The following is a 21,538-nucleotide window of genomic DNA, read 5'->3' as shown; positions in this document are numbered from 1 at the left end:
ACATTTTTAATTGAAAGATCAGGATATGACACACCTTTCACTTCTTGAAAGTAAATGACGTATTTCTGCATCATTGGGAGAAAAAATAACAGTTGTTTTTGATAGTAGTCCCTGTTTGACTTCCTTGTCTTTATTTTATCCCATAACACATTTTGAGGTGCGACATTTCAGCAAGCTACAGCAGCAGAACAGGAGAGTTAACAACAGTATCAGAAACCCCTTAGAAAATATGAAACTCTCTGTACATCCGAGCAATCGCTAACACAAATACATGTCCAAAACAGCACAGGAATAAATGCAGCAGTCTCTGTTTATAGAAAATATATACTGTTATTACAACTTTTTTACAATATCTTTAAACATTTCATAGAAAGTCGGCAGGTTGTTAAGTGAAAGTGAAGATTAGAGAGCAGTAATTCCTCTGTGTTTTTTAGATTGTATTAAATCATTTATGTGTATTAAAAATGTAAAATATGCATTGTTGAACATGTTGGATTTTAGTCCAATCAATACTAAATAAAATACGATGTTCCTTTATATTTTCTGGAATGGCAGCAATATATTGTTTCCTCCTTTACAGTTTACATTAGCAGTCCAACATGACAATAAATCAACAATACAAAGGCCAAAAAAAGTATGTTTCATTTAGGTTACTTTCATTGTAGCTGTCTGTATATTTTTTAGTTAGCTGAATACGTTACTTATTCCTTCGCAAGGATATATAAGCTTGCTAGAAAACAGCTAATACGCATCTTAACTAAAATTTAGCTATCTCCCAATCCCTCCTTCCAGAAGAAAAAGTTATCTAGCAAACTAATGTATATCAGCTAACATTATTGAACGTATTACCAGTTGAGATCCTGCAATAATTAAATAATAAAATGATAAGGCTTTGGAACTACCTGGCTATATAATACATTTACAAGCTAATTCAACTAACATTTAGCTTTGTCAATTCACAAACAATGTAAGGTCTTGCTAGCTAACATTGTCTTCAGCAAGTCAGATCCAAATTATTTGCTCTAAAACCTGGCTAAATAATCTTTTCACCTGTATATTATCTTTGCAAAAATGTCAAGTTAATTAATGACTTTGCTGAATTTAAGCGAAAAACTCTTAAACAAAACTAAGCTTACTATTTCAATCTTTATTTGTATAGCGTCAATTTAACATCTAGGTTAATATATTTTGGCCGTGATAATTGACTTTAGCCAAGTAGAAAAAGTATCTCTGACTTTCTAAAATAAAGAGTTATCTAGAAATGTACATTTAACTAGCCAAATTTGAATTAAGACCCAATACTCATTGTAATTATGTTAGCCGAGACACTTGCATGTTAGCTAACTGATTAACACCTTTGTGGAGATATGAAAGCTTGGTCGTGTATTCTGCATGAGAATTGCTAATTGACCTCTTGGCTGCTAAAAAAAATAGTCATATTGCAAGCTAATGTACGTCAGCCAAAATGAATCTAACTCATAAACCTATCATCTATTTATTTTTTTAAAAGAGCCATTCGTTATTGCATCACTTTTTAGGGGTTAGTATTTTAGAAACTCACAGAGGGATGTCGTTGAATTTTTCCCCTTTTAGATTGGTTTTCTAACAAACAAAAACACAGAGGAAGTTCTGCTGAGGTCTGAGGGGTTTGTGGTTGAGTTACAAACGAGTGTGATCAGAGGTATCTGGTGAAGTTGATTTCTTCCTGGTCAATTGCTACAATGGTTTAGAGATAAGGAATGTTGGGAAATCTTAAATATTACCCACAGTGCGTCTTCATAGATACTAATGTCCATGCATTGTGTAACTGTGGCTTCAACCAAGCTAACAGACATTTTAAAATCTGTAAAATAACATCTATTTCATCATTTCTGCAAGAGTCTCAGTTGTTTGATTCTCCCTCCCCAGGCAGATTTTCAGTGATTAAGAACCACATCAGCACTAAGACTTCCTCAGAAAGAGCTCCAACAGAAAGAAGAGGAGGTTGGCTGTAGAAAAGTAAGGCGCTGGTGGCTAAACAGACTGCAGAAAGAGGGACAGGAGGATTGGTCCTCCATTTCACCGATTTCATCTGAGATTAAGAAAGGTCTGAGGATTAACTGGATTCCAAATCTCAGCTGCAACCACAGAAGTCGCACACTGATTTCCAAAATGTGGCCGCAACCTCTCACCCACCGCACTACTTCACTCAATTAAAGAGTTTGTTCAGGTTTGTTTACATTATTCAACTTTAATGTAACAGCAGCTCAAGGCCTTTTGAGCCAATCAAAGCATTTTTTTTATTTCATACCAGTGTATCTGTTTTATGTTGGGGTTGTCATGGTACCAGAATTTGTATATACTTTTGTATGATTGTAGTAAAAATCAAACAATATAAAACTGACGTGTAGGAGTTACCAAAATCTCCAGGAAAAATTCCCACACACAGTCTACACTGCACAAAGCCATTGTCAAAATAATAACCACAGTGTGCATGACTTTACTTACAATTTTGGATAATTAAAAACAAGAAACAACCCAATACTTGGTGCCTTTAACTTCTATTTTTGTTAGAATCATATCAAAGTTAACATTTCTGCTATCATGACAACCTAAATAGACTCAATATAGACTCAACCAGGACTGAAAGCTGCTCATGAGCAGTAAAGGGCAGAATATTGCATATGCATCTGTCTGACAAGAAGTGTGGTGGAGCTGCTGTTTTTAGACGTTAATTGCTTCTTTCCAAGAGAGTAAACTTGGGCTAGCTCAGTTTGAGTCCAGCGTGACGGACTGCTGTCAAAGCAGCATGCCTGCACAATTTCCCAGCTTGGGATCAATGAAGTACATCTATCTATCTATCTGATGCTGATTGCTGGTAGAGATTTTGTCCACTTTTCCTTCCTTTATCGACCGACCGGTTCCAAGGACAACGGGACGACCTGTACTGTCCCGTCAGTCGTCAAATACCAAAGAGACATCACACGGGTGGAGCAGGTATCTGTTTCACCTGCAGGGTTCCTTTAAAAAGCTGTTGAAATGTTTTTCTCCTGCATAACAATTCCAGCTGCATAAGTTCATGTACACAGGAGTCCCTGTAAGCTCAGAACGAGACAGAGGGTCAATTGAACTTGTCCGTTCCTCCTGAATTGTCCCTCGATCTTGTCTCTGTATCAGTCCTCTAAACGCAGCTCAGTCCTGTCAGCACATGGAGATAGTGACATTGATCCCCAGGTTGCCGTTGTCGGCAAACAGATGCGCTATAGAGGTGTCGAAAACCAGGCAGTCACTGTTCATGATGGCAGCAGCCACACCGTCATGGATCGAGCGTGGTGTGGCCTCCCAGGTGAGCCGTCGTCGGTTGCCGTTGAGCTCGAGGCGGTATGCGAAGTTCTCGGCCTGCTTCCTGGTGCCGATGAGCAGCACGACAGCGAAGAACTGTTGATGACCCTCGTACTTCTCCTGTTTCTCCAGAACCAGCATGAAGTGGTGACTGAAACACGACTGCATCATCACCCAGTCCACTGCGCCAGGCAGGTTGATATCTGTCGCCAAGAACACTATGTCTTCCCCCTGCACAAAGAGAGAGTTTAAGAAGGCGAACGAGAATTTCTTTCATTCACTTTTCATGACTCACGTTCATTGTTTTCTTATTTATTCTCAGTATTGAATGAGTTGGCATCAGTGCCCAATGATGTTAAAAGGTATTTGAATTGAGAAATGGCCACCACAGCTCCTTCATTTTTTACTCAGAGTTTCTTGTTTGAGATCATTTTTTTCCCGATCAGATACTGAGCACAGGGGAGGTCAATACGGGGAAGATCATACTATTGAAAAAATGCGCCGGTGATGTCGACATCGCCTTTCTAAAACGTGGAAAGATTTTCAACTTGAGCGCTCGGAAAGGGCAACCCAAAAATGGCACGGTCGGAAAAAGCTGCTAGACGTTGCGCTCTCTCTCCAGGCGGCAAATGCTTCCTCCTTTTATATTCTTTAGTTTATGTTTTACCTATTAGATTGTCTCGCATATGTCTTTTCATGGCTCAGCCTGCGTTTCCCACCCCTACTAATAAACGAGAGTGTGCTGACCTGACCTTTATTTCCTGTCAGTAATTCTCTCATAATAATTTCCTCAGCAGCTTGCAAACATGACGGCCCTTTATGGGAGAAAGTCTTTCGGGAAAAAAAAGTGAAAATGGAAGGTAATAAAATTGATGACTTTAAGAATTCCAAATTCCTGTCTCCTCGATATCAATTCAAAGAACTATAAATCCCTGACAGACTGTTATAATCTTCCTGATTTCCAGAATCTATAATTGGAATTAATATTGACAAAAAACATTTCCTAAAATCAATCATGTTTAAGTGAAACTGTTCAGCTTTAACATAAAATGATCCCCTTCGTGTGGCCCTTGAGAGTTGACTGTATGTGTATTTCCTGACCTGCAGCGTGGTGATGGACTTGTGAGCGTGCATCAGGTGAGGCATGACGGCCTCTAGGGAGCCGTGCCACTTGCAGGTGGCGCCGGGACACGGACAGGTGTACGGCCTGAACTCACACACCTCCTCGTGGTCGGGTTTCTCGCTGTGATGGAGAGTCAGCAGGCAGCCAGCCGATGAGTACTGAGGAGGACAGAGACAGGGAGGAGGTTTAAAAGGTACAGTTCACTAAAAAACTGCTATACAGTCCAGATTATCATACCGTGTCCTAACGGACGCTCGCTGTTAGGACACACCTGGCGTTAAATATTGAATTCTATGCTCTGTAAGTTTCAGTATCCGCCTTGCAAAGAGAACCACATCGAGTGCTTTTCTACTGAATCAGTGAATCAGTTTGAAACTCTGAAATGTATATTTGTTCCATCCTTTCTTTCTTTGGGTAAAATCCATCCAAGCATCTGCACAGCGCACACTGATCTGTTCAAGACTCATTTATTTTGTAAAACATGGAAAGGAAACAAGCCCAACTTGAAATGTGTACACGCAGTCAAAGGATCATGTCACAGCTTTTTTTAAAGACGAGGAGCGACATTGAAACTCCAATGTGAGGAGACGCTGTTTTTTTCTTCTTCTATAAATACATTGTATGTATGTATATATAAATATATATATATATATGTATATGTGTATATATATATATCCTGTCGTGGCACCTTTATGACTCCTTACAAAATTGAGAGATGAATCCCACTTTGATCTACTTGCTGTGTTTTCATGTATTTCTTCTTCTTCACCTCTGCTTTGTTTCTCCCCCTCTCTCAGCGACCTCTCACTACGTTTGTATTTTCTCTGATCTGACTGATCCTGAAGAAGCTGAGGAATAAAATCACCCTCCGAGGCTTTTCTCCACCCTGGTATTTCAGGTGCAGATTATGAATGTATCAGCTGAAGCTTTCTCCTCAGGTATTCTGAGAAGCTGCTGAAGGTCACAGTGATGGGATTTCCCCCCCCCAATCCCCCCTTTTATCCTGAACAGCGCCTATAGATAGAGCAGCCTGCAGCCGAGGGGGAAGTAAATGAGGTGTGAAAACAGCAAGGCGACGAGGAGCTCAGGAAGACAGAGAGAACAGAGAGACTCCAGGGAGGAAGAACGAGTCGTTAGAGATGCTGTTTGAACATCAGAGAGAAAGAGAGAGAGCAAGAGAGAGAGCGAGCGAGCATACATAAAGATGAGAAGAGACTGAAAGAGTGAGACATGAAATGCGAGCAGAAATTTCAATCACTTTCACTTTGATTGCAGTGAGTCTAGAAGATGCCTGCTGATTGGTCCGTTTGTTGTCATGACAGCCTGGCTGAGACCGGATCAAAGAATAACATTTAAATCAAAAAAGCTTTAAAAAATAAAATAAAAAATTCCCAGACAGTTTGTTTCGAATGTATCCATTGAAAGATCCGTTACTCCCGAGTAAGACTGCATAGGTATGTTTATGTTGACCAATAAATTGAGAGAATGCTATTATTGGTAAATTGTTAGGTTCACACTCAGGTTGTCATGATACCAGAGTTTTAAGCTTCTATACAATTGTCGTAAAAATCCTACGAAACTTCCCTTGCGCAAGAGAAAAATTCACCCGTGGTGTAAAAAATAAAAATGAATTTCCTTTTGTTGAACAAAACCCAGTCCATGACCTGAAGGCCCTCGATAGACTCCAAAGACCAAACCGGAGACAAACAAGCTTTGGTTTCCTTTGGGAAGAGTTTGTAGGTGGGAACCAAACAAACAAACATTTGACTTGCCCAGAGCAGCTCTATGAAAAACGATTGATAAGCTCCTCTCATGGAACAATAACAGAGATGGAGACTTTTTATCTTCCTGCTAGGACCAGTCACATGTTGGTAAAATAGAGAGATTTTAATCACCCAAAACAAAGCGGGGTCCTTTTAATGAGATGCTCTGTACCGTATGCACAATGATCCGAGCTGCAATATCAACCTTTTAACTTGGGTCAGATACACAAGAGTAATACATGAAAGTGGTTTATTAAAGGAGCAGCCAATGCACAATCTATAACTCCTCCATCTCTCAGACCGAACCGGTAAATGTAGATATCTATAAATACTAAATGTGCCATTGGTTGTTCCATCCTAACTGAAAGAAGATAACCAGTGGAGGGTGTTGTCATGTGTGGGTTGAGTTTCATTCAACCGACTCGCCTCTGTGACTGTAAGCGAGAAGGATAGCTAGCTGCTTAGCTCATGAGCTCATGGAATGACCATTCCATTTTTTATTTTATTTTTTAAGTTTAGCCTTCCAAAACATCAGCTGCCATCAACTGAAGGTGCATTCACACGAGGAAAAGTTTCTCTGAAACATGCAAGAGCACGATCCATACATGCATATACTCCCACTGGCCTCCACTCACACTGCTACAGGAATCACAGAATCACAAGTGGAAATCAAAATCGGCACAAAGAGAAAAAATGGGTTCTGTTAGTATTAACCTACGTCGTTAAGTCAGTTAACCTAGTTCTTAAAAAACTGAAGACATTTAGCTGATAAAATAGGATTTAAAGGAGGAGTGGCTGTGATAGACTGTTCTGTCTGACAGTGTGATGACAGGATTATCTCCTGGAGGAGCAGCACAGTCCTGGATAAAAGACAAAAAAAAATTGTGCAGGAGGAAACAGAAAGAGGAGAACATATCATTCTAACATCTCTTTGGTTTGTTTTACACAGACACATTTCGGATTTACAAACGCAGAAACAGCTGCACACACGTCTACCTGGACAGCAATATCCTTCACTGACTGTTTAAGGACGAAGTATCAGTGATGTGATGAAGCGGAGGAAGGAGGTGACACAGCAACAGTTTCATTGTTCATCACATGAAATATTCATCAGCTGCAGCAGGTCAGAACACAGCAGCAGCTTCCTGAAAAAGGGCACCAGGCTGCAAAAAACAACAACAGCCTTTTCATTTACACCAACCGGCTGCTTGACTTTATGGATTTTAAGTAATGACACAGAACTAATTTTGTATTTACACAGAAAATAAACTTCAGTATCATAAACCATACCTTATATTTGACTGCTATCTGTTGTTGCAGAGGCTGTAACACTAGTAAAACATAGACAGTTAAAAGGCTCAGGGTTACTAAGTCAAGGTTAAGTTGCAGCTTCATCAGCCTGTGAGAGCGATGGAAACTGATGATCACCTCCGACCTCAACACACGTGTCGGGCAATTTCTTGTTTTCCATTTTTTTTTAAATTGTCAAAATACTTTGGCTGTGTTTCACTACCAAAAGTTGTAACATAGACGGTGCTCTCATGAGGTTGCTTTTGACATTAAATTGGACTGATTTAAGTTTTTTGTAAAGCTTCGGTAACTTTTATTAAAATAATACAGATTGTGTCTCTTTACACTATCAAACGTGTTGAAGAGCTTACACTCCAAACCGTATTGACATATTAAACAAACAATGTGATAAAGAGACAAGAGTCTTAGCTGCAAATAGAACAAAGCCCTCCAGCTGTAATGGTTTCTTTTATGGGCTGTTTGAACAGGATTTTACAAACAACTCCCGAGGCTGTTTATAGAACCTGAGCAACGATAGAAGCTCATTGTAAAAACGTTATTTTCACATAAACAATGAAATGACTCATATCTTTTTAAACAACAGTGACCCAGATACGGAGTGATGGTGTTAAAATAGACTTCTCTCTGGAGACACACTTTCCAAATGACTTCACACGTTCATCTCTTACTGATACACCTGAGATCAAACAAGCTGAGTCGAGTTAAACTAGCTCAACGCTGGATCCGTTTGGTTCAGCAGCATTAAAGCTCAAACAGCAAAGACGCACAAAATACAATCACACTTCACTGGATCCATTTTATACTTTGGCAATAAACCAGCTGTGCACACATGCAGCATGTTTAACCAGAAGCTAAACATCTGCAGAATGATGTCACCTTTAACCAGAACTAAATATAAAAAATGTGAACCAGCTCACACCAGATCCATCAGAGCCGCAGAGCAGCAAGAAAAACACTCTGCAGGGCCGAGATCAATACCAATCAAGCTAAAAGCACTGTGTGTGTGTGTGCATGTGTGTGCATGTGTGCGTGTGTGTGTGTGTGTGTGTGTGTGCGGTGAGGCCACTTGGTAAATGGGTTACATGTAAAAAGATTCCCTCCATCACGCTCGAGTTCAGAGCGGTTTAATTTGATCTTTGGAGGAAAATCAGTCGAGTCAATTTGCATCCGATCAATACTCGGATTCATCCGAGGACTTGAACAGATGAAGTCAGGTCCCAGAACTAAAGCTAGTAGCAATACGGAGCCGCTTTTATTCCCACTCTGGACCCTGAACGTCTCTTATTACTGGGGTTGAGTTGTAATTTCTCCCACGAGAAGGAGAAAAAGGGTTAGGCAAACTTTCTGGTGGTCAATCCAATCTCCTGATGACCCTAAAAAACGGTGAATAAAATCTGTACGCATTATACAGCATTACTATTTTATAAGAATGAGTGCTCAAGTCTGTCGTGAGGGACCAGAGACTAAACCCAATGTTCTTTCAAGATCTGCTGCCAGGTTGAACAATGCTATCATAGTGTGAAATGATTACAGAGGCTGTGATATGAGAATCTCCTTTAAATAACTCTACCGTCACAAAACCACTTGAAATGAATCGACTACTCACTCCGTATTATCAGAGTATAGGGAGCTTTATTATAAACATGTATCCCATCTGTAAGGACTCCACTGCAACAATAAAACAGAAAAGGTGTCTCTCCACATCCACTACATCAGGGACAGAATTTAGTTCTGTCAGCTTGTTTGAATTGCTCCCCGGGGACAAATAAAGTTTTTTTTTAATTGAATTATTGAATTATTGTCATGAGTTCTGTCTAAAACTGTTGGGTTGCCAAAACACTGGCGGCAGAATGTTGTTTAGGTCAGTGTTTTACAGCCAATCATTGTTTACCAAAAAATCTTTGAAGTTTATATTAAAAATCTACTTTCAAGCTCTAATAAATACCTCGAGAGGAGCTTGCTCACATTCATGCAAAGTCGTGACAACAAATGCTTTGACTGTAAAAACTTCAAGATGCTACCAATTAAATAAAACGCTATCTGCTTTGTTTATGTGTTCAACCAGCGAATGCATTTCATCCAGAGGCCGACTGCTGTGGATTTCTTTTTCTGCATACGACCGGCCAAACATGGACACTGTGACATCACACATCAGGTTCAGAGAGTGTGCGCAAAAGAAACGGTTTTAAGGATTTAAAAAAAACATTCTGTTTGGCATCAAATCCACCACAGAAGAGAATTACTGAGACCTCAGCAGTTTTGAACCTGAACTCACCTGACTGCCGGGCAGCGGTTTGGTGCGGCCGACAGGTCGACCGGCTCTGCCTTTGACCTCTGAACCCTGTTGTTGTTGTTGTTGTTGTTGTCCTGTGTTAGCCGTTAGCCCTGCGGCGCTACTTGCACCAACTCCGTGGTGACGATGCCAACCCAGCAGGCAACGCCACTGAGCCAGCTCCCTGAGGAGAGGCAGGCAGGAGGCCGGACACAGCATCGAATACACACACACACAGCTGACAAACACACACACACACACACACACACACACAGGCCTGATTACTTACAAACTTTCAGTCCAGAAACCAGCAGAGATGACTCATTCTCACAAGCTTTAAAAAATAGACATTTCCCCTGGTGTGAAATCAAACTTCAAACGTTCTTTTTAATGATCTCCTCTGTTTCTCACTGCAGAAACAAACCAGTCTCTTTGATCGTTTAAAGGTCAACCAGGTGAACATTTTCAACTAACCTGATCTAGAACAACAACAAAAAAAAAGAAAAAAAAAAAAAGAAAAAAAAAAGAAAGGAGCTAGAATCCTGACTTTGTGAATAATATGAACTTTGTGTTCAGGGTAAATGACTTTGAGAGCAGCTCCACGTGCACAAGAGTACGGCTCAAACAAAGACTTACTTTAACATTCATTTACCCTTCAGTTTTAATACATTTATAGATAATAATAATAAAACAGAAATAGAAAAAAAAAATTAACAACACACTCAACCCACGACACGATACATGCGATCTGAACCTGATTATTAAGGGCCGTCTAATTTTGATGATTTGTTAATGTAGTTACTAAGAAAACAATGTTTCAACAACTCAAATTCAAAATGTTCAATATATTTATTATATTGATATTAATATGAATACATTTAGTGTATCCAAAGACTTTTAAAGCTGTGGCTGATAAATCATTTCTAAACAGAACTCCAAAGCACTAAACGCCTGCATAGACACTGGATCCAAATTTGAAACAGGGAGAGGCGGTGGAGGAGGCCTAACCCTAACGATGGAGATACACCGTTACCAGAAAAAAAAAAAGCCTATCCCAATCATCTCCATCAGTGATATTTTCAAATAGTTTGGTTTATGTGCATCATTCTGAATTTTTAATAATGGATGAAAATGTCAAGTTGAGAGGATTAAGTTTGCTAAACGTGAATGTGTGTCCACCAAATGGTGTCCTTTAACTAGTTTAAAACTACAATGTATTTTAAATATTTTGGACAAAGTTGATCAAAGATACAACTCCACCTGTCATTGTATCTCTGATTGAAAAGGGTGTTTGAAGCCATTTCTTTTAGCAGTTTATGGTGCAGACTTTAAAGTTAAATGTGAACGTATTGGAGTTGTTTGTCCCTCTCTGCTCTCCGTACATCCTCAGACAGAGAGGAGGAGTGAAACAGACATGGGTCTTTTGGTCAGCAGCTGTTCAGACCGACCGCAGAGCCACGTGGAGATCAAATATCAGAGAGATCAAAAAAACTCAAGCAGAGGCTGCATGAAGGAGCGGCTTCAGTTTCTGAAAAATACATGAAAAAATGACTTCAAGTGTAGTGAAGGTTGAGTCACAAATAACTTCAGGGGAAATGACACTACACTGAAGTCAGGCTCCATATTCAAAAAATAACTCTGAATAAATGTTCATAGAGATAAAAATAGCAGCAGCACATTGTTCTACAGCGCTGCATCGAGTCATGAGCAGTGGAACAGCTCACTCTTCATCTCCACACAAACATGAAATCATCTCCATAGTGGGAAAAATATATTTCTGTGACGTCACCCACTTTTGGGAAATCGTCTCCACTTGTTTGTTCATCTTTGTTCTGAATTGTAATGTTTCATTAATGAGGTGTACAAGCTGTTCCAACAGGCTGAAGATCCTACAGTGACCTACATGTGAACAGTTATTAACGATGATTATTAGACGATTTTCTTGCTCATCTTCTATGAATGAATTATGCGGGTGGTTTTGATGTAAAGGAACAAGCAGCATCCTTTACAACCACACAGATGGTGTGCGGGAAAGCAGTATTCTTTGTTTCAGTGAGAAAAACAATCTCCTGTGTAATAATCTTTAAAATCGCATAAAAATACTTTGGTAATGATACGTGTGCAAAAGTTTTCCTGTCATTTTTAATGAATTCATTTCTCTCTAACGCCCCTGTCTTCCAAACTAGATGTAGTTTTATTCAATCCTTTATACAACACGTGGAAAAAATGATTGAAAATGTTAAACGGTGATTATTTGATTAGAAGTCGATAACGTGTAAGACCCAGCGTTATTGTCTCCTTCATTAGTTCATGTGTACACGAGTGGAGCTGCAATGATTAATAAAACTGTTGTCATGTAATAAACACACTGACGTGAAAACGACAAAAAAAAAATGATGACGCTTCCTTTTCTCCTCTGACACTCCACCGAATATTTAGGTCAAAAAAAGGTGTAAAAAAATCCTGATCTACCTGCCTTACAGCAATGTCATATCTTACAGAATATTGGATCTGAACTTAGTGTCGTTCCTCGTGTTGTATCCCCGGTGTTACTGCTAAAGGCTTTGTCCACGATACAAAGATGTGCTTTGCGCCTGTTCCACTGACTGAAGTTCACATTTAAATTGGATTTCTGATTTTCAGAAAAAAGATGAACATTTTCTTTCTACACAGTAACTTGTGATTGATACTGGCAGAAGAATCAATAAAGATAAGATAACTTCTAAGACACAAATTCATATCCAGTCACACACACACACACTTTACTTTAAACAATGAGTCCATTCATTGGATATGATCCACTGACGTTAAAATCCCTTTTTAATCAATATTTAAGTCCAGTCTACCCAAAGATCAAAAGATGAATGAATGATTTATCAAAACAAAAACCAATGAATAATCAATCTCTCACACACACACGTACCAGCTCCTGTTGGACGAAGCAGAAATGCAGCTGAACCTCGCTCGCCCGCTCTCTCTCTCTCTCTCTCTCTCTCCTGCTGCAGCAGCAGCAGCAGAAGAAAAAACAACAACAACAAACTGTGTTCTTCTTCTGTGGTGAAAAAAGGCACACACACACACACAAGCTCACTGACACCGATCTCAGAGCCGGAACAAATACCGACACACTCGCTCAAGCTATGTGGCGTTTGTCCGTCCAACCAGCGGTGAATACCAGAAACACACACAAACACATACACACACACTCTCTCTCACTCTGTCAGTAAAGAGCTCTCACTCGCTCTCTTCCTCTCTCTGACTGAGCAGCAGGAAAACATTCTCCCTCCAACCGACCGCACAGCAGCGTCACGAGAATATTGCTGCTGCAGCACACACACACGTGAACACACAGGAATAAAACACACACGCAGAAACACACACAGTGGGGGCGGGGAGAAAGAAAGCTGAGAGAGAGAGAGAGAGAGAGAGAGAGAGAGAGAGAGAGAGAGAGAGAGAGAGAGAATAAAAGGAGAGTATCGCTCAGCCGAGTATGATCCTCCTCCTCCTCCTCCTCCTCCTCCTCCCAGCATCTGTCGACTCCCCCAAAACACACGCACGCACGCGCACACACACACACACACAAACAGACCTCAAACACACACACACACACACCTGAGAGAAACACACACACACACACACACACAGACCTGAAACACACACACACACACACACACACACACACACACACACAGTGGTAGTACACACGTTTTTTTCTCTTCTCTTAACTTTGCTGTTTTTATATCACACACTGTACCTAGCGTATCAGTGTGTGTGTGTGTGTGTGTGTGTGTGTGTGTGTGTGTGTGTGTGGGGGGGGGGGGGGGTATATGCCAGCTGCTAAAAGAAGCAGCCCTCCCCCCCTCAGTTTTTACAGTTATACATTGATGTGTACATAAACAACATAATAAAACATGCGTTTTTTTCTTTTTTCCTTTCTCAGTTTTACTGTAAAACATAACACACATAAACATAAATCTCGTCTATCTGAAAAACAGTAGTTTTCCCTGCTCTGAGTGATGTCTCTGCTCTGTTTATTATGCGTCGCTGTGAGTGTGCCTCATGGTGTGAAGCATTTGTAGATCTGTCATCTCTGGATAAAGTCTTCACTCTATGCTCAGGTTATAACGGATATTATACATTCACTACTTCCTCGCCAACAACATGTCACTGGAAACCTGTTTCTGGGAAAGATCTGCAGCCGTGTCCCGAGCTTCAGGTGACTATTAATAAGTGAAGAGTGAGACAAGTTATTCTGAAGCTTTGTAGCCTTAATACGAAGAAAAGCTCCGACATTATGTCCTCTGTTTGTACAAAGACAAATGTCTCCAAGTTGGACTAAGTCACCAAGATAATGTGATAGGGTATGGGTTCTATTTACTCTTCAACTTTATTGTTGTTGTTTTTTGTTTTTTTGTCAGCCGGGTCAAAAAAAGAAACACAGAGAAAAAACACAAGCACACATACTCAGAGTCCATCAAGTAACAACAGAAAACAGGGAACAGAAAATGTCTGTATTAGACCCAAAGGCATAAATGTGTACTGAAGCACAAGTCCCTCTGTTGTCTTTCTTTGAACATCACCAGCGTGCATCCCATTTGTACCAAAAGTCAAGGTTGGAGAAAGTACAAAATGTGTGCAGAGCTGTAAAGACGTCCACGTTTTCAGCGCTCAGCGCACAACCAGCTGGCTGCTTGCTTAACTTGTTCGAAGAAGGTCCAACAGTAACAAGCGACTCGGCGTATCGCCGCACACCAACCGGGGTGGAGTTGGACAAACGTTGCTCATTAACAATCGATTTTCCCGCAGTGCTTGTATCCTGGGAGTCCAAATAAATGACCCCACGGAGCTTGTCTTGACAGTGCATGTAAACCGACTGACTGATGGAGAGTTCAGTGAGCGGTAGGAAAAAACCACACGACCACTAAAAACCAGAATAACAGAACACAGGTGAGCCATCCGCAACAAAGACCCATCCAGCCCTGTGGCAGTCCATTTCACGGAGGCCCGCCACAGTGTGGCGTCCCTAAAATACATACTGTAGGTATTGAGTCTATCAAACTCTATTAAATGATGACTTCAGCATCAAACCGTTCCTGTAAAAAAAACAAAAAAAAAAAAACAAAGCAATGAAAAAACAACAAAGCAATGTTATTATCCAACATGATGTGATCTGACAAGTGTATCTGTTCATTTATGAATGTGTGTCCATACATCTGTGTAAGGTTCTTTCACATAGTCAATACAGTAGATTCTCTTACGAAATGTGATAAAGTATTAATCCTTGTTTTTTTATCTCAGCCATCCCATCAAAGTCTAAGGGATAACACCCCATTTTTGTCACCTAGATATGTGTGACGGCCGAGAGACCTGATGTTCCTATATATAGTATATGGATAACTGCATATATGTGTACATAAGAAACACTAAAAATGTATGTTGTATATATCATCACAGTGTATCACTATCTATAGGTCCTCCCTACCCATGTGACTCATCATGTGACCCTTAGGGAGGGGTTAAATACCGGCTGTTGAAATGTTTGATTTTTGAGTCTGAAGAAGAGCTGTGCTCGAAACGTCACTCGCTCACGGGATGTTTTCTTAATAAACGCACGAAAAGGGAGCAAATGTGGGGTCTCCTTCTTTTATTCATTGAATACTGACCTTTGAGACAGGCACCTTACTGGATGTGCGCGACTGCTACTTTTACTCGGAGTTCAGTGAGTGCCGAGCGGACATATTTGGGATGGGATCAAGTTAGGATTGGATTAGCGTAACTCTCATTTTGGAATTTAGTGGTGTATGTAGGTGTTTGCACGATGATCGTGTTCGTGGTAAACACTGATGTGAATGCAGCTTGTTCTGAATGCACTGGGAAACAGGAGCAAGTGAATCACCATCGCTTAGAAATGAGATCCCCTGTATGTGTGATGAATATTGTGGGGGGTTTTTTGCGATTAATCAAGCAGCCTTAACTACCTGTTTAAAAGGTTACATGAGTGTTTTACCAGAGGAGGACCAGCCAATTTGTGAAGATAAAAAGACAACAGACTACATATTTGACATTGACAACATGACATGTCCTTCATAAGTTAGCTGTGTGGTTTCCAACCTGAACTGACGCCTTCTGATTCTGTGCCCTGAATATAAATCTGTGCACATTTCTCCAAGAAGATCAATAACACAGGTGGGTGTTCAGATGTTGCACACACAGAGAGGGGAGAACACTACACAGCTTTACTACAGAGCAAGCCACATTTAAGTCTTTAACTGTCAAAATATCGGGATCAATCATCAGACACCTCAGGATTTAGAGGAGAAGCCTCACAGCAAAGGCCGATGGGTAAATGAATGCACTAAAACACAACAGCAGGGGATTTCACTGTGTGTGTGTGTGTGTGTGTGTGTGTGTGTGTGTGTGTGTGTGTGTGTGTGTGTGTGTGTGTGTGTGTGTGTGTGTGTGTGTGTGTGTGTGTGTGTGTGTGTGTGTGTGTGTGTGTGTGTGTGTGTGTCAGTGGTTACGCACAAACACGCGGCTGCAGGTAGGCCGTGAATGTGTGGATGAATGCAGATGAGATCTTCCCGGGTTGAAATGTAAACGCAAAGAGAAGCGCAGCGAGACAACGTGACTGACATTTTAAATGAAGACAGAAGAGAAGTTGACGGATGTGCAGCCTGATTTCATGTCCTGGGATCAGATTGAATCTGAAAAGAGGCAGAGCATCTTCACCTTGACACAGTGTGTGTACTCTGAATCTAACTGATGGAAATGTGCTCGACAAGCATCTGTGTTATACTTGAAGAGATGTTCAGCCTCTGAGGTTGTCAGACAGTATCATAAAGCATCATCATCATTTTAAACCAAAAGCTGCAGCTAACAAAATAAAGAGTTCAGCATTACAAGTCAGCATACAGATGTTTCTCGAGTCCTTCTGGTGTGTCATAAAGACACAAACAGAAAGTAGAAGAAGTGTGATCTCAGTTTCAGGAGTGACACTGTGTCGAAGAGCAATTTTTGGTCATTAAAAGCAAGAAATTATCCAATATTGGGTGCCTGAGGCTTTAAACGTAAACGTTGCCACGGTTTCGAAACAGGAATATGGTTCATTCGATTATTTCCTTCATGATCGTCTGTGAGCAATGAAGACAAGTCTCTCTCTTGTACTCGTGGCAGCGCTCAGTAAACGTGACAGGAGGTGTGGAGTGTTTAAAAACATGTACTTTTTTTTTGATACTATACAGTATAGTTATTAAAACTAAAGAAGAATGAATCATTTTGAATCGCAAAGTGTCAAAAATGATCAAATATGTTGTGAATATGTTGGCAACGTTCTAAAACCGTGCCAATGGTTTTTGTACCATTTAGACAGTGCAGGAGTCTGCCTGCTATTAAAACAAGAACTCACACAATATAGGTTTTTTTAAAGCAACATATCTGGACAAACTCCTGCACATTGTCGACATTGCACAAAACAGTGTCATTCTCATGCCAGCTATTGGTAACGAAAAATGGACAGGAGTTTTCTAAAGTTTCTATACTTTTCACTACAGGATCAACTGAGATTATATCATTTGAAAAAATCAATCCGACTATGGACATTTGTTGACAACCTTTGTAAGCGGTTTCACTGAACACTGTAAACACATTTACAATTCTCAACAAAGAATCAAGCTTATTAGGAAAACAAAATCACACATTATTCGCTTATTAGCCCTATCTAATATGTCATTATAGCCATTCAATGTTTTAAAAGCCTCACAGTTTGATGATATATAGTATAGATGTGTGTGAGTTTAGTAATGTCCCTGTATGTGTGGAGAAGAAGTAGAAGGAGAAGATGAGGAGCACACGAGACAAACTTCACGTTTTTGTTTTGGTTCCTGAGCTCCCCTGTGACGTAACACAACTGTCAGCGTCAGCTAGCTGACTGCGGGATGAGGAAGTTGCGTGAAAAGTAGACAGAAGTGAGCAGCCAGCTCGTGTTCGAGTCAGTTCTCTGTGAGCGGTGGACCAGCTGAGTGTGTGCGGGGTTTACCTTGCAGGGGAACGGCAGCGTGGAGGCCACCTTCTCCATGGCAAGGTTCCGGATGCTCGGGGTGAGCGGGCCTCGGCAGGTCGGACAGCAGCTCAGCTTCTGGCGGCACTGGTTGCACACTAGGTGACCTGCCTGGCACTGCAGGATGGGCGGCAGGACGTAGTCGAAGCATACCGGGCACTCGAACAGCGCCGTGAGCTCTGGAGATTGCCCGGGCAGGCCGGCCGAGCTCAGGGACACAGAGGAGGTAGGGGTAACAGACCCCGACCCGGCCACAGAGCCCACACCGGCTGCTGCTGCCGCTGCAGCGGCCACGGCTGCCGCTGCTGCGGCGGCGGCGGCAGCGGAGCTTCCCGATCCCCCGTGTTTCCCTCCGCCCGGTTTCCCGGCCCCGAGTCCTCCTCCTCCGGCTCCGGCTGAGGACGGACGGCTCATGACTTCAAGATGCAGTCCGTTTCCTGTGAACTGCAGAGCGGGCGGTAACGTCATCTACTGTTTACTACCGGACGTCGCTCCAAGCCCCCGGAGACACAACATGGCGGCTGCCAGTTTGTTCTGCAAGTCGCTGTCATTGGATACAGCAGCTTTGATTGTCAGAACACCCGGCCAATCAGAGAGGAGAGCTGTGTCATTACGTAATGCTTGGCAACAAAGTGAAAGAAAGTGAAAAACCAAACTAGTAAATCAACACCACAAGTCTTTCAATCAAGTGCGTTTATAATATGGCTAATGTTCTTTGTTCTTTTTGACAGACTACTTACTCCCCAGTGTAAACATCCTGATCCATCTATTTTCTGCTGTACACATTACGTTTTTAACTACATAACGCAAGGAATTCCTGAAAATATTAGAATAATAGAATAGAGAATATATCCAATTTAGTTTTTATTTTAAGAAACATCTTATATCAACAGGTTTTTTTTCAAGTTTTCTTTGCCTTGAGATTCGAAATGTATGAACAAACCATTGTTTCAACCCAAAACATGACTTTTTTATTATAGGTTTAAGTACGTTTAATACAATATTAAATAGCTCCTTCTAAATAAATTAACCCATGACAATAATAATCGAATATAGGCCTGACAGAGAACATTCTCTATAAAGACAGCCAGACTATGTGAGATGTTTTAATTAAAGACAAAAAATATAGTATACATTGATGTGCTTGATAACATTGACTGTCTACTAAAACACTTTAAAAGATTTTCAGCTTGTTGAGTGTTGGATAAATGGTCATTCAAAAACCTTTTTAAACTGCACATACCTGGGTTACGGTTACCTGTCATGTACCTCTACTGCCCTCCAGTGGATGCGTACATGCATTACAACCTCTGCCACTTCAAGATTGTAACTCTTCCCTGTTAAATTGCCAAAGATTTTTAACTCTTAAGATATTGATCAACCTCTCAAACAATGTCTTTCCTCTTATTTATCTCAAGTGTATTTCGATTTTCCTTCTACTTGTGTCATCAAATGCTTCCTCTGTGTGTCATCAAATTATTTTATGTGCTGCTTCAACATCTGAATGTATCTTGATTGATCTACCATCAATGATGATTATCTCTTTATCTGCATATGGTTAAACAATGTCTCTTTTTTCAGAAATACTTTGTCATATTTTTTTTTTTTTACATTTCAGATTTAATGATGGTTTCTGAATCAAAAAGTTTCAAACATTTCAAAATGTTCTGTGTTGAAAATGAGAACCCAGGTGACACAAACACGGAGGTAAAATCAGATAAGATGAATGTGCTCAGAGATGTTTTTCCTTTTATGCTGCTTCCTTCAGCTCTGTTCTCTCTGCAGTAATAACTCACCTGAGGAGGAATGAGTCCAGACCGTGTGAGGACATTTTGGCCTGCAGGCTGCATCCATTAAAGGTTGGTTCAAGGTCAGATCCTGTTAAAGCTCCTGAAACACTAAACACGAAACACATTTCCTTTATCAGACTGCAACAAAGAGAACAGAATGTGAGCGCTTTAAAGGTCATTGGTAAGCTATATTTATTTTTCTATTTATTTTGCAAGTACAGTGCTTATTTTTGATCATAATGAGTTTAAAGTTCAAACCAAAGCAGAGTTCATTTGAAAATCTATGTTTTATTGTTCTTCCTGTCTGATTATTTTACATTTACACTGTATGTTGAATCATAGGCTTCATGAATAATGGATTAACACTGTGACTTCACCCACCAGTTTCTATACTGTATATAAAACTTTAAATTTGAACGAATTGAACCCCTCGGCGGGTTTCACTCGAGTCAGAAGTGGAAGATAGATTATCTGTCTGTTTACTAAAAAATCTCCTACAAACACAGCAAAATGGAATAAGGTTTACTTTAGTAACTATTGATTCAATTCTTGATTTGAAACAATTAAAAATACCTTGAAATTTGACAGACTTTTTTTGTTATTTCATTGATTTGATTCTTTTGGAAACTTGGCCTTAGTGGAAGAATAGTGACAGAGATAGTGCGTATGAGGATAACTCGAAATTTCTAAAAATCATTTAAACTATGATCAACGTCAGATGCTAGTGATGTTAGCTGTCATCCCATGACTGTTAGTCTTGCCATTACTGACTTACTGTAGCTCTAGACTTTATCAAAGACCTCTAAACATCAGCAAAATGGCCTTTAATATCAGTTAAATGTAATGAAAAAACAGCAACTTTAATTAGTGCTAAATGCTATATAGATCCATGTGAAAAAGACAGAAGTCTTCCTTGCTACCCCTGAAAGTGACTGTCAATGGACCTATCACAGGTCAGAACTGCTCATCTATTGCATGGTGGGTAACTTAATTTAGCTAACACAATTATTCATTATGACAGATTGTAGCTACAACTTGATCTTGTATCACTCTTGCAGACACCTCAAGCACCTTTAACCATGTTTAGTAACACAATTAAGATCATAATTTTACTGGGATGCACTGGAAAGACTCTGTTGGTCTAACTGGAAGTAGCCCAGCAACGGTTGGGATGAGACAGAGCTTTCTCATTGGTGGGCAGCAGTATTGGAGATCACACAATTAGGTCAATTATGTTTATTTATTACTTTAGCTATCGTTGTGTTGGCATCATTCACAATGTCAGTTTCTGAACGCTTTTCAAATGCATTAACTTTTGCTAGGTTACATAGGTTGTCTCATAGCACTTCCCTCTCATTGATGTGATGTTAGACACATCCGAAAAATTTGTTTACAAGTTAGAAAAGGCAACTCAATTACGAGATGTTATAAGAAATGAGGTTGTTGTCGACTTCCGGAGGGCCCCCACTCCCAAACCCCCCCTGACCATCGACGGTGCTGCTGTGGAGAGAGTGAGCAGCACCAAGTTCCTGGGGGTCCACATCAGTGAGGATCTCTCCTGGACAGCCAACACCACATCACTGGCCAAGAAGTCCCAGCAGCGCCTCTACTTCCTCCGTAAGCTGAAGAGAGCACGAGCACCCCCACCCATCATGTGCTCCTTCTACAGAGGCACCATCGAGAGCATCCTGACCAGCTGCATCACTGTGTGGCTGGGGAGCTGCACTGCTGCCAACCACAAGACCCTGCAGCGCACAGTGAAGGCGGCTGAACGGATCATCGGTGTCCCGCTCCCCTCTCTTCTGGACCTCTACGGCACCCGCCTCACCCGCAAAGCAACCCGCATTGTGAGTGACCCCACCCACCCCTCACACAGCCTCTTCAGCCTCCTGCCATCGGGGA

General features: G+C 40.8%; 1 protein-coding gene across 1 annotated transcript; it reads right to left on the bottom strand.

Moving 5' to 3' along the window:
• Window positions 1–92: 92 nt before the first annotated feature.
• On the bottom strand, window positions 93–19,349 carry siah2l (seven in absentia homolog 2-like). The gene is made up of 3 exons (XM_079355987.1): window positions 17,826–19,349; window positions 4,423–4,602; window positions 93–3,552 (listed from the first exon to the last, which is right to left on the bottom strand). Exons 1-3 carry the CDS (start codon window positions 18,312–18,314, stop codon window positions 3,181–3,183), a joined length of 1,041 nt encoding a protein of 346 aa, XP_079212113.1. The 5' UTR covers window positions 18,315–19,349; the 3' UTR covers window positions 93–3,180.
• Window positions 19,350–21,538: the final 2,189 nt, after the last annotated feature.

Source organism: Symphodus melops (genome assembly GCF_947650265.1).
Source record: "Symphodus melops genome assembly, chromosome: 11".
Classification (NCBI taxonomy): Eukaryota; Metazoa; Chordata; class Actinopteri; order Labriformes; family Labridae; genus Symphodus; species Symphodus melops.
The sequence above is the reverse complement of the archived record's forward strand: the minus strand, read 5'-3'. Positions and strand labels throughout refer to the sequence as shown.